Genomic DNA, 14,276 nt, shown 5'->3' with positions numbered 1-14,276 from the left:
CTGCACGTGTACACTAATGTACATTAACCTGCAACTAGAAAACGGATCTCTCTCTGTGCCTAGACTATACAAGTATTATTTATAAAATCCAGTCATATTTAACCAAATAAAGCCAACCTCTCCATCAGAGCTAGCCTGTCCTCTATTAAAACATGTTTAATTATGGCCTACTTTCTCCACATAGGAGGATAAACGAGCAACGAAGAGAACGCAGTGCTGTTGCTCTTGAGCAGCTGACAAGGAGTTGTTTTCACAAAGGTAAGTACACATCCCTGTTGGAAACGCAGAGATTATTCAGAAAAGTGAGCAGAGGAGTGTTCTGCTTTGGAGCATTATAAGTTTGCTTTCCAAAATGTGCCCTGCTGGAGACGAGGTAGTTTACATATTCCTGCCTTTTTTTTAAATCTAAAAGTCTGCTGCAAATTCAGATAAAAATGAAGTCCCCACAATGTAAGAGTCTCTATGTCTGAAATTTGAGAGCATAGCAAGACAAAAACAGATGAGGTGGTGTGCTGTCTGGCCTCTGCTGTTTGTGCAGACATATGTGTCCACTGACTGTGTACGGCTGGATTAGTTGATGATTTTACTGTACCATGTGAGCTGAGCTAGCATTTTCCTTGATGTGTCATTTCACCTCTCCTCCCATTTGCTGTGAGTGCAGATGCGTTGTGACTCTCCGGTGTCAGTGTGTGTGCCTGGGAGCTCCTTTTCCAGGTAGGTTTGTGTTTTCTTCTCTTTGAATAGCCAAATTATTGCTGGCTGGGCACTGCAGGAGTGGCAGGGACTGCGGTGACCTGGAAGAAGGGGAGGACAGAAGAGAATATATAGGAATAAACTTTAACTGTCACTGTGCTGAGACTCTGCTTTCTCTTTCCCTGCGTTATAGATTGCATAGATACCTTTCAGGTCAGGTGGGGCATGTGAATAAGGCGCATGTTAGAAACGATCAGTGCCAGGCAGGGCTGCTCAAAGAGAACAGTATTTTGGAAACTGTTTGCATTGCACAGCACTCAAAGAGCAGCACAAGACCAAAGCATTTTCATCACACGTTACAGCGAAAGCCAACCAGCCAGCCAGCCAGCCAGCCAGCCTCCCCTGTTCGGCAGTCCCTCCTCCAGCCAGAGGACCTGAGCTGACAACCCTCCCAGCTCCCCCAACTCCAGCTGGCACTAGGTGTAAGAGATGGGGAGATCCTTTACTTGGGAACTGTGGCTACCTATACTTCCTAACGAGAAAAACCACACCGAGGAGAAAGTGTTTACTTGCAGCAGCCTCTGCTGTGGTTGGAAAAATAGTGCCAATTCAAACCGATAGCTTTGCGTATGAGGGTCATGGAAAGCAATGTTATGATATGGATGGTTTTGTTCTAACAACGGAATAGAAAATGCCAAGTGACTCCAAGTAGACATGAAATGCATTTGGTAGCATTTGTGACTACTGACCAAAGCCACATAGGAACTTACATAGGAACACACAACCTAGGAACACATAGGAACATACAACCTAGATGTGCAAATCCTGTGTATCTTGTTTTTTAATTAGCTAACAAATGAATTGAAACAAATTACCTATACTGATTAAGGCCAGGAGCAGTTTGCTAAGTACTAACTAATATTCCTAACATAATATCTTTGCTGGTTGGAAAGGTCTATTCACATTCATCCACACGGAAGTCATTTCAATTGCTAATCTTACTAGGGAGTGTGTTTCCACTACACGGTCCGTACTAAAAGCTCCTCTAATGCCAAAATGAGAATTGTCACAATGAAAGTCCAGGGGAGAATAAAAAGAAGCCAGACTGCAAACCTTATTCAGCAGTAGTTTTCGTTCTACCAGCACAGTATTTTCCAGTTGATTGGCCAGCATAGACCCTCTTACATAACCTCAGTTGAATAGCACGGTAAATCTGATCTTCTATTATCTTTTGCCCAGCAACTTTTTTTTTTTGCACCTAAAACATGCTGGGGTCCAGTGTAATCTGCAATAGGAGAAGACAAGGGCATCACGAAGTCTCCTGCCACCCTACCGTTCTTTCACTGATATTTGCCATACGATGGTTCAGATTCACATCTAGATCTGACTGCATCTCAACTTCGTTTCAGATGAGTTTGTAAGATAAACAACCTATTAATATTTCAGAAAGAGTCCTTCCCATTAAGGCAGCCCACGTGCCTTGTATACTCTATTTCTTTGTTTCCTTGCTCTTTTTTCTAAATTTTGCCTATAATCCAAGGCATGGATTATACCAGATCTCATTTCACAAAGATCAGTACAAGGTAGAGCTAGTAAAAAAGAAAAGTTTTGAAAGCATGGTCTTCCAGAGCAATCATTTTGTATATGTGTTTTCAAATTTTTAAATAATACCCATGACAGAGAATCTAGGCACCAGGATTAAGTAGTAGCACAAAGCAAGTATTCTTCCTTCCCTGAAGCCAGTAGAACCAAAGGATCACGGACAGCCTGGATTGCTGCAAGCATGTTGCAACAATGTCTGTGCATAAAAAAAAACAAACCACAGAAAAGCTAAATTTAACACTAGAATTTTGCACTTCATTCCTATGACGAGCAGGCCTATCTCTTGTTTTCTGAATGTAGCTTTCTGTTTGTTACAGACCAAATTAGCAATGCAAAATTCTAACACCTAAGACCATATAACCTCCTTGAATACAGTTCTTTTTTTTTAAAGTTCTTAAAAGTCTTCCTAGCTGTGCAGCAGTTTACATAGTGCCTAAAATATAGAGCATTTGGGCAGTTTCAAAGGCTGTCAGCTCAGTTGTCTGCTCATCTCTCTAAATCCTCTTTTAACGATCTGTATTTTTGGGCTTTGACAACATTGTCCAGATCACTTCTTGGCAGTGCCAGGCGAGTAGATGTAATTCCCTGGGACTCTGCACACTTGTATTCCAGCCCCTCAGCTCCATCACAGCAGTCCTCCCTCCTTCACCTTCCTTACGAAGAGGGTGTTTTTGCAAAGACGACTGCGTGGAAATCCCATTGTGGCCACAGCTATCCCTATTTGTCCTAGCTGACTTTTTTTCCTGGAGCTTCTAAAAGTGTCAGCTAAGAAGCTGTTCACCTTTCCTCAGTGCGGAGCTGCTTGTCTTTGAAGAATCTCCTGCTTAACATCACAGGGCAAGCTTGACACGCAGGTCTGTCTTGCGTCCTGCATCAGTGCCCATCTTGTTGGACCATCTGGCCACAAATCTTTACAAAGTTTGCTCAGTGCCTCTCTCTTCATTGCAGCTTCTAATTATAGCTAACGGGCTGGAATCATAGCCTGCAGCCTTCAGTCTTTTTGAACCAAGTCTCCTAGAGACTGTTTGAGGCCAGGATGGGAGAAAAGCACTGGACCTGCCACTGCTTGTAGCAGCTTGTCTGCATGAACCAGGATGTAGATGAAAGTATTCTCTCCTTTGCTTCACAGCATGCTGGATTGCCCAATAAAAACATGTATTGGCATAACCTCGGATCAGCTGATACTGCCTCAGTGTTATTTCATGTTGGAGCATAATGACATGATGTTGGAAAAAGCAGATCCATATTAACAGACTTACAGTTCTCTCAGACAGCGGTCCAAGGCAGCTTGACTCCTGGAAGAGAGAGTTACTAATTATTTTGCTTTAGGCAAAGCTGTGCCACAGCCTGTCGTTGTACAAGCATGTTGCTATATCAAATGCATGCAGAGTTCCTAGAAACATGGATGTCTTATTAAGGAGGCTAAGGTTAGCTTAAATAGTTTAAACAGTAGGTTTTGCTAACCCGGTACCTTGTGATGGATGTAAGCCAGGAGCTCACCACAACTCATCATTTAGCACAAACTAGTTTGCTGTATAGCAGCAACAGATTTCAAATTTACAAATGAGGAAAATATTGCTGCAAAAACCTGATGGCTCTGATATAACTTTACACAAAAAAGATTCTTCTGCTTTTTATAGATAAGTATTGTTGGCCTTATATGGTACTATAGTGTGCTGAATAAACCTTTCATAATTATGAAATAGCAATGGCTGATAAACTTGAATCATTCAGAAAAAAAGTCCCTGAGACATCAAGTGAATAAAAAGACAGAATTACACAAAATGCAAATATGAAGTCACACAGTGCACATATAGGAAGTTTTACTGCTGTATACTTCATGCAGGGAAGGGAGGGACAGAGCAGTTCAGAACATAATCACAATTTGAATTCAGGGCCACTGTGAAATATATAGCTGCGGATGTTCTTTGCCAAGCCTGTAATATGCATTGTCTGTTTAATCTTCAGGGTGCTGTGCAGCAGCTTTCATCTGCAAGTCATTCACTACTTATGCTGTTATCACATCAGTGATGACTAAGAAACTGTATTAAAAGGTCAACAGCTGTATATTATGCATCAGACGGACACGCGTACTCTCCAGCAAGAAGCAAATGCAGCCAGCAGAAAAAGCCGTTGTGTGGTGCTTGCTCTGACCTCTTTGCAACATTTCAGGTGGGATTTTTTTTTCAAGTAGCAATGAATACACTCAGACACTGCTTCTTTGCTGTTCTGATTCTCAGTGTTTCACTTCCATTTGTTTTCTATACTGTTAATTTGCATGCACAAAAATCTCTTAGGATACTGAACCTCTCAGTGAGTTCAGAGTTAGCAGAAGCCTGTAAAGCACTTAATGAAGGTAAGGCATTCTTTCTGAAGCAAAACACTTTGAAAACATCATTCAAAAAATCCAATTGCACAGAGTACGTCCTACAGAATCACTACATCACCCGCGCCCTCTCGGCGGAGGAGGCCGCCTTCCCCGTCGCCTACATCATGACCCTGCACAAGGAGTTTGAGACCTTCGAGCGGCTCTTCAGGGCGGTGTACATGCCCCAAAACGTCTACTGCGTCCACGTGGACCAGAAGGCGCCGGCCGCCTTTAAGCAGGCGGTGCAGCGCCTGGTGGGCTGCTTCCCCAACGCTTTCCTCGCCTCCAGGATGGAGCGGGTGGTCTACGGCGGGATATCCCGCCTGCGGGCCGACCTCAACTGCATGAGAGACCTGCTGGCCTCTGCCGTGCCCTGGAAGTACCTGCTCAACACCTGCGGGCAGGACTTCCCCTTGAAGACCAACCGGGAAATCATCCGGCTCCTCAAGGCCTTCAGAGGCAAAAACGTCACCCCCGGCGTGCTGCCGCCGGCCCACATCACCGCGCGCACCAAGTATGTACATAGGGAACAATTATATACTTTGTTTTCTTTCATGCTGTGGACATTTGTACAGAAAGCACCCCCACCTCACAACCTTACCATCTACTTTGGCTCGGCATACGTGGCCGTCACCCGGCCCTTTGTGGAGTTTGTACTCCAAGACCAGCGTGCCATTGATCTACTGGCCTGGTCCGAGGACACCTACAGCCCTGATGAGCACTTCTGGGTGACGCTCAATAGGATCCCAGGTGAGTACACCTTTATTTTTGTCTTCTATAGATAAATAAGCTCCACACACACATGCACATATGTGAACCTGCACACACACACACACGCACGCACACACACACGCACGCACACACACACATCTCAGGCTGATTTTGATAAAGCCTAGACGAAAAAAGTGAATCAGATCTTGATTTATATACTAGGTTGATCTATAAAACAAGCTTACTTGCCCTTCGTGTCCAGCTTTCTGACCACTCAGGGAGATATTATTCTGTGCCATGCACTACATGCATCACCTCTTTGCATCTGAGCAGAAGCCCAAAGGATCTTAGTTCTCATTGAAATCTTTGGAATTTTCAGCTGGTCCAAGCCCTGTAAAAATTTGAAATAAAGAAAAAGGAAGGAACAAAGAGAAAGATAACCAATTTAAGCTATGTATGTATTATAGTGAAGGTGTTCTCTACAACATGTTTTATTGGGGTGGGAGATATTTTATTTTTCCACAAATAGAAGCAAATTCCTCCCTCTCTTTCTCTGACTCCAGAGCCATAAAATCTGATTCCAGACCCACAAAAAGAATGTGGGAACCCTGCAGCCTCAGCCCCTTTATGGACCACGCTACAGCATCTCTCAGATACTGATTTTCAGAATTCCCTGTGAGGCTGAAAATGGAGGTACAGAGGCAGTAAAGGATTTAGGTGCCTAGGACATGTTTATGCCAAAGAGTTAGGCACCTAAAAATATGAACCCCCACCTGACCAGTGCCAGCCAGCTCCCTTACTCCAGAGCTAGGGATCCCGATCAGCCAGAGCAGCCCCGCTACCAGCCTGCTGGTGTAGCCCCAGGTGGGGGCCCTGCTTGGGTTGTCCAAGACCTGCAAGTGTCCCAGAGCCCCAGGATGGCTGCCCCAGTGCCAGGCAGAGTTACGGCTTGATATTCTTTCTGCCTCACTGAAATGCAAGCATGGATACCCACAGGCTTGGAGAACACACAGCTAAGTGAAGTTTTCTGAAAATCTGAGCCCTGAGAGACAGTGTGTTCTCTCTACTATGTAAAGACTACATATATTCCTGCCTTGTACTAAGGAATGATTGGAGAAGCAGGATATTGTATAAACAACATATACCTATGTATCACTGAGGACCAGCAACGGGAACTCAAGAAACTATTTTCTTCATCTGTGGTTCCATAGGGTGAAGACTAGGCATTGGTATGAAAAAAAGGGTGCATGTCTGCAATAAATTCAGTAAGCCTGGGAACTGGAACAGCAACTGGCAGGGTATTTTGTGTTTGCTCCTATTCTCTTCTCTCCTCTCCAGCTCCACAAAGAGAGGAGGAAAAAGTACAGCTGTGTGTAAGGATCTGAATCTGCTTCCAAGCCTCAAGGGCTTCTCTGTGGGCACAAACACACACATCAGCTCTCCTATAACACCTACAAACAACATGTAGGTGCTGTACATAGGTGCTGCCTAAATTCCATTGTACAGGCTCAAGGATTCATTCAGAGAAAGAGAATTAGAGTTAATATTTTCATCTTCTACCTTATGTGTTTCTAATTAGTTTTACCTTGTTCATATGAGTGGGAGAAGGGTTGGAAGACGCACAGGACTTCTCCTCAGTTCACATTGCTTTTAAAAGCACCAGGTAGTATCTTACTGTTCCTGAGTCCCTGGAGTTTCATGGCAGCCCAAAGTAGAGATACGAACAATGGAAGCAAGGATACATTTCTTCTCTTGACTTTACAATTTTCACCCTCCCCCTGTTGTAATTTGTGGAGAACAAAACTGGGAGCACTAACAAAGAGTCAGAGCAACTCTTTAAGCTAAAAAGCAGACTGTAGGTGTATCTTGCAAGGCCAGTCTGCTTTGAAATAACCATATAACTCTATCTGAGAATAGTTCTTGCTCTTTGATAACTAAATTTTACAAGTGGCATGCACAAGATAACACCACGTGATTACTGAACTAGATATTTACTGTATAATCATCATCATCATCATCATCACCATCATCATCATCATCTACTATTAGTTGGTAGTTAGCTGACTTTTTCAGGAAGCTGATTGCTGTGATCTTATCATAGTCCGTTGCCTCAGAAGCAATAAACCTAGGCATGGATATATTCTCCAGAGTCAGGGAGCTTCAGATGGGCATCATTTGTTGTACTGCACCGTTTGGTTTACACAGACTGCGTATTTTATTGTTTTTTTCCATCATTATCCTCTTTCCAGCTTTGTGCACTGGCATAGCACTTGCTGGTGCTTGTTCTCTTTGCGTCTGAAAGAGAAAGCTGGAAAAGATGGAATGTTTCCACATTAAATGTTTTTTTCCTCTTCAATAATTCATCTTCCCTCACATTAGCATGACAAAAGCGACCAAGCAGCTTTGATGGACGTACTCTAGGGGCTGCTGTTGTCCAGAATTTTGAATGCAAGCTACTAAGTGCAGCACAGGGTGCCAGACCTGAATGTATCTGAGTCAGATCCAGAGCGCTGAGTGACGCTTGCAGCGAGAAGTCCCCTTCAGTGCGTGGGATATTAGCTTGGGCTTATTTTCTGGTTCTTATAAAAACCTTCTGTGCAAATTTGACCAAGATACTTGCTTTTTGCTTTTCATGCATATTAAAGGGATGTAATAGCATCGGCGAGTGGTCTAGCTGGAGGCCTTCAGGCAAGAATAGAGACCATTTATGGACAAGTTTGGATGTACACCATATTGCAAAAGAACTAATCCAAGCACATATTTGTAGCTGCAGACAGCCATCATCTCCTCAGTTCAGATAAATAATAAGAAAAGGTTGTTTGCTCCCCAAATCTGAAAATAACAAGCTTATTACCCAGAGCCATAAAATGAAGACCAGGATTTTCTTAGCCCCTAAATACTCTTGACTTTCAATTCCCATTCGGTTGGATTTCAGATAACAGTCATAACTTATCTTTGGTATTTATCTCAGGCCACTTATCTCCCACATGACTCCTACGTGACAGAAGAATCTTGAAACTCATTTTTCAGATAAGGGAGAGAAATACAGAGAAATTAAGGGAAAGTATTTACCACCACTGAAGTAAGTAGGCCTAAATCACTTCCCCAAGGTCACATAAGAAGCATACAATGCCTCAATGCAGGTTAGTGGAACAAAACATCTCAAGTCCCAGTCTAGCAGCACAATCACGGCTCCATCTCTCCCTTCTGTGCTCATGTAGAGCAAGAAGAAGATTCTGGAAGCCATAACAGAGGTGTACATTCACAGTTAATGCCACTGAATTCCTCGATGTGGCTATACTGAATCCTGTTCCAAGCCAAAATACCGTTCCTACTGTTACGCAACATGAGCAAAGCATAAACAAGGCTTCTGGAAGTTCTGCTGGGATTCAGGCTATCTCAGGGGACAGTTCTTCAGGATGCAGGACTATAAATGTTCGGAGAAGTAATACCAGCACTTTTTCTTCACAGATACCAACAAATTTTACAAGAGAGATCAGTGTTATTTCCAGTTCACAGAAGAGGAAGCAGGCAGAGAGAAGCAAAGTGATATGCCCAAGGTGACAAAATGGACCATGAGCAAAACTAGAATTAGAGCATTGGCACCTGCTTCCTAGTCTAACGTTCTGTCTACAGGATTAAACTGCTTTTTAAGAATAGGCTCACCTGCAGCGAGGTTGCATAGTTTCTCTGGCACCAGTCCTGCTTGTTTACTAAGGGTCAGGTTGCACAGGACAGCTGGGCTCTAAAAGTTCATTGCTACCAAAACGGGAATTTTTCTCCTGCCTCCTGCTCATGCCTTCCTTCTGCCCTTTGTGCACGAACCCTGTGCCAAGAGCTTTGTCAATTCAACTCACTAGCCCTGAAGAAAAAAAAAAATCTACTTTTATTCTGAGTCAGTGAGATGAACTGGCTCAGGACATACTCTCACCAGCACTAAATCCAGTACAAAGAAAAGGGAGGGGGAACACAGAGATATGGGCAAAAGGCTGAGGGAAATGGGAGGGAGAAGACAAACAGAAGCCAGACCTTCAGTGACAGGGAGCCACTAGCCTGGCTCAAGCCACCATTTACAATTCCACCTGATTAAAGGCAGCGCAGGGGGTGGGACTCAGCGTGTCCTCTACACACAGTACAACTCTTATTTACTTCTCTCTTCAGTTTGACACGGGAACATGCACACGCAACACATGTAAATTTAACAGTCAGTTGCTCCAGTAAGAAAAATGCCAATTGGAGAAGAGTTTGCTAATATGCAGGTTTCTGCTCTGGCTCCAGGATTTTATTAAGGCTAGTGAGTAGGGAGACACTTTTGAAGGGACTTAGGCACCTTGGCATCGTTATGGCTTTGATCACTTGAACGTGCCAAGCACTTACAAAAATCAGAGCCTGCTGCCTTAAGTTGGAGGCCTAAAGCACATAACGTCTTTCACAAGTGTCCTATGTGCTTCAGTTCTCAAGTAGTGATAACATGAGCTTTGCCAGAGCTTGTAAAAGTAACTGTCCTGTTCCTCCGTCAGACATTGAAGGACATTCACTTTGGGCAAGCCACAAGCGGGTGACTTACACCTACCTCACAGAGGGGAAAATTTCAGGCCAGTGGAGAGGCTGTGAGATACCAACTCAGGGAGATCTACTTCTGCCTGGCCTATGCCAGGCCCCCTTTCTTTAATTCCAGATGCCAAAGGGACAGTGGAAAGCAAATTCAGCTTTCCACATTTTCAGCCTTCATGTAGACAGCTGAGGGCAGCTTGATCTTGAAAAGGCAAGTGCAGCCAGCAAAATCCTCCCAGTGACCCTGAGGTTCACTTTGCTTTCCAGACACCACTGGAGGTTTTCTTTCCTCTGTGTGCTTTGAGAGAAGGCATGTCCTGCCGCGGCAGGTTCTGTTCCCACTAGAAGCTTACCAGATAGACTCTCTGAGCCACAAAAAAATCCAGAGGTCAGTGTTTCTTTTCATTAATGCCAGACAGAATAACCTCTTTCAGCATAAAATAAATCTCATCTTGTTGAGATTATCACTATTTGTCCATTTGTAAAAAGGAATAACTGAATGCCCAATAGCCAGATGTTGCACTGCTGTCTCTTGTGGAATCTTTACGCTTGTGTGAAGGGCGTACAAAATGCAGAAAAGAAAGACAGAATTTCATACTCACTGGTCACAGACAGAAACGATTGCACAGTCATGCAAAACAGTGTTCCATTATGCCCTATATTTTTAACCTAAGTACAGCAACCATTCATGAAGACAATACCAAAACTGTATCCAAAAAGCTTTTCCCTCATCTATTATAAAGCGGTTAATATCTTCTAAAACCTAAAGGTTATTTTTTTAGGGGAAGGTAATTAAGTGAAAGTTAGGAAAAGCTGAACCAATGTAGTTAGTTAAAGTAATATATTCTTTACACTTGACAAACAGCTCTTAAAAGCAAGTTAATCTGGTATACAGAGAGTTGGAACTGACAGAGTTTTCCTACTGTTTGGGATGATCTGCAGAAGTGGTACCACCTTGTTTATAGAGCAGAGAATTATTTGCGATTTGCTGTATGACATTCATAACACAGCACTTGTAATGGGTCTAACCCTCTAAACAGCTGGATTAATTAAATTGCATTTTGTGGAACTATATAGTTTTGTACAAGCATAGCTTTCAGTCTAGATCTATTTTCATGTCTCTGAGAGGCATTGGTGCAGATTCTTCCTCGCCTCACCCTCGGTAGACTCTTTAGTATCCATGCAAGTAGTCAGACATCTCTATCCAACATTAAGTAGCAGGTCTGCTTTTCAGAGATGCTGACCGCTTGCAATGCCTGCAAATCTAAGTAGAGTTGCAAGTACTCCACTCCTCTCAAAATCAAATCAGAAGAGCTCAGAGAGGCATTCTGGTGGCATTTTTAAACATCTGAGCTTGGACGTGAAGACCAGAATTATTTAAAGCTATTACAAGTGTTATATCACTACGAAAATTCATTGACATTTTCTGTACAATTTTCATTCTGCTATAGAGATGAGATGTATTTGGGGAATGCAACAATGGAATATTATTGTGCTAATTGTATCAGTAACAAAAATATATTCAAGACATATATCTAGGGAATGAGGACATGGAGATACGAACTTTAAAGGAAGTCCCATTTTAAAGTAAGTCCCCTTATAGAAATTCTATCTGTTCAAAAGTTGTGTGCTCAGCTCTTTGTGCTGAAGCTCTTATAGACAGTACGTTCTATTACATTAATCATAATGAAATAAACAGGCTGCTTTGTCTGCTACACCTTCCAACTAATAAGTAATCTCTAAGGAAATATTCAAGAGTGCATCCTCAAAGCCCAGATAAGTACCTTAAAAGGACTAGCCCGTAGCCTGAAGAACAAATGTCATCTGTGTGTAACAGATACATTATTCCTGGTTTCTGCAAGAAGCCTGCAAAATGGGGACCACTTGGGGGTGATGTGCCCCAGAGATGGAAAAAAGCAAGAAAGGAGCACCATCTCACTTCTGCCATATGCTAGCCCTGAAGGAACACTGGGTATACAGCCTGCTAGGTCACTGCCTGGTACAAAATAAGACAAACTTTTGCATCAGCATGACATCTCAGTAGCTGACTATCACAGGAGGCACCCCATAGCGTTCTGTGCAAGCACTATGGCACACAAGCCCTGACTGCTCCTTGATCTGACCAGGCAGTTTGGACAGAGTCTCAGAGCCTCCAGGCAGCTCACCTGAGAGCACAGGTTATCTGGGGACATCAGCAACCTCAACCTGGTATCTTTGAGTGAAGTTCTTTCTCCTGTTGCTGCTAATCTGATATGGAGACTGGAAAGCCATGGAAAATGACTTTGCATTCTACCTTCTGCCTGCTGTTCCAAATATTCATCCAGCTGTGTCCCTACCACAATTTTAAGTGTTTTTTTACATAATTGTATATTGTGTCTACCTAAGGGCAAAGAATCAGGCTCACCTTACCTCTCTCTGAGTTGGATGGCTAACGTATTCCTTCTGTGCAGGATCAGGGAGGAGCCAAACTGACAAACAATATTGTTTGCAAGTGGAGTCTTAAACTACCCTCAAACTTCTAAACTATATATATGCCATTCTGATAGCAAGCCCTTAGCTGAGAGCTGAATGGCAGACAAAAAACCAAGAAAGATAATTGGCATACAATATGTCTCGTATAATGCCAGATACGTGGCAGGTAATGCTTTGAGTTAATCTGGTACACTTTCAAGACAGACAGATATTCTCTTTGTTAAAAATCCACTGCAGTTAATCTGAAGCAGTAGCTTCATATTCACATTAGAGGTAGTGGCTCTCAAGGAACACTTCATTTGCATCCCTTGGCTGCGGGTCAGAGATACAAGAGTAACACCAGGAAATTCTGAGAAGCATTGCTAGCATATTAACCAATCGCACTTGACAATTCCATATTATAATTTTTGTTACATGGACATTTGTTTGTACAAAATACCTGGTTTTTATTCAGACAATTTAGCCCACACTGAGCTTCTTGCTATAGCAACTTAATTATTTCCACTCACTCACAAATATTTCAGTACCTCTCCATTCCACTGTCATCTGTGGACAGATTTTTAGAATAATGTTTTCTGCAACGCATCAAGCATACTAATACACATCACTGTGGCTGTGTTTTGCCTGCTGAAATTTTCCTTTTCCTTAGGTTAGTGCTCACCCTTCAAAAGACAGACAGACAGAAAGGCAGAAGCTTTTTTTAAATGATTCCAAAAAGTGAAGCTAGTTGAATAAGGTATGTTCTAGAAGAAAGTATTTGGTACCTATGTATACAACATTACTCATATAAGTAATATTTGTTCTCTTGTTCATATTCCGTATTATTTTAATGAGACTTCCTGATCGAGTAAGAATTTTTCATAGGAATAAGGTATACAAAACAGGGACTTTCCTGTGACTGGTACCAAGTGTTATGACAGCAAAGCTGTTGCAATCTAGTAATCAAAACCTTCCTCTTTTGCAACACCTGCTTAAGGGAAGGTGTTGCAATACAGTAGCCGCAATCACAAATACACCTGCTACATGGCAGAAATCTCTGAAAAATTACTTTTGTCCTCTATCCACCATTCAGAGATTACAATTCACCTGTAAATGATATGACTTAAAATACGATTTTGTCTTAAATTGCAATGACTGCATATTGCATAAAGTACCACCTTCAATACGAGCAGCCATTTGCTTCATACTAATTGTTTGCTTCATGCAACAGTAGCTCTTTTTTGCTTCGCACTAAAAACACTACTTACTGATGACAGTGTAAGGACATGTCTTCAAAAAGGTTTTTTGAAACGCCACAACCAATAAGTGAACTTGGAGTCCTGTGCTTGATTCTCTTCTCGTTTATTTTCACATTTATTACATACTTGTGTAACAGGCTTCAAACAGCCTGACTCCTGTAAGAACAAAATTACATGAGAGCAATTTAAAGAAATTTTCTTTTTTTTTCCTAAATTCTGGCATCAGGTAATGCCTATCAGAATTCATGCATGTAACCAAGTAGATTTTAGCCCAGCTGCAGTAACAGAGCCTTTATCTCGAATATAAATTCCTGGGAGATACTGAGCAGCCTACAGCCCCTGTTTTTGTTGGAGGCAAACTTCAATTAGTGACCTAAAAGTGTCATCTCCTTTCATCTATCTGCAAATTCACTTGGAAATTCTTTTAACCACACCTAAAGTTAAGGGACAAACCCTGTAGCCAGCAGCCAGTCTGTGCAGCTGGGATGGTGGTAAGTGGAACCATGCAGGAAAGAGTGCAAGTGTAGATGTTCATGGTTTCTACAGAATGGCTCTATTGTCCCTGAAGCTCATGAGTCTCCGCAGATTCAGCTCACTCCTACTCAGGGAAACGGGTGTTTCCTGACCAGCCCTGGACA

General features: G+C 42.5%; 1 protein-coding gene across 1 annotated transcript; it reads left to right on the top strand.

The window, feature by feature from the left end:
* Positions 1–650: 650 nt before the first annotated feature.
* On the top strand, positions 651–8,991 carry LOC138066137 (N-acetyllactosaminide beta-1,6-N-acetylglucosaminyl-transferase-like). Its single transcript, XM_068933749.1, has 3 exons — positions 651–714; positions 4,264–5,413; positions 8,846–8,991. Exons 2-3 carry the CDS (start codon positions 4,492–4,494, stop codon positions 8,989–8,991), a joined length of 1,068 nt encoding a protein of 355 aa, XP_068789850.1. The 5' UTR covers positions 651–714; positions 4,264–4,491.
* Positions 8,992–14,276: the final 5,285 nt, after the last annotated feature.

The sequence above is a fragment of the Struthio camelus genome, chromosome 2 (genome assembly GCF_040807025.1).
Source record: "Struthio camelus isolate bStrCam1 chromosome 2, bStrCam1.hap1, whole genome shotgun sequence".
NCBI lineage: Eukaryota > Metazoa > Chordata > Aves > Struthioniformes > Struthionidae > Struthio > Struthio camelus.
The sequence above is the reverse complement of the archived record's forward strand: the minus strand, read 5'-3'. Positions and strand labels throughout refer to the sequence as shown.

Bases quoted from the DNA above. Each gene is read 5' to 3' on its own strand.
- LOC138066137 (XM_068933749.1), top strand. From the start codon at position 4,492: ATGAATACACTCAGACACTGCTTCTTTGCTGTTCTGATTCTCAGTGTT. The intron at 5,414-8,845 runs GTGAGTACACCT...TTTTCTTCACAG, and splicing joins GACGCTCAATAGGATCCCAG to ATACCAACAAATTTTACAAG.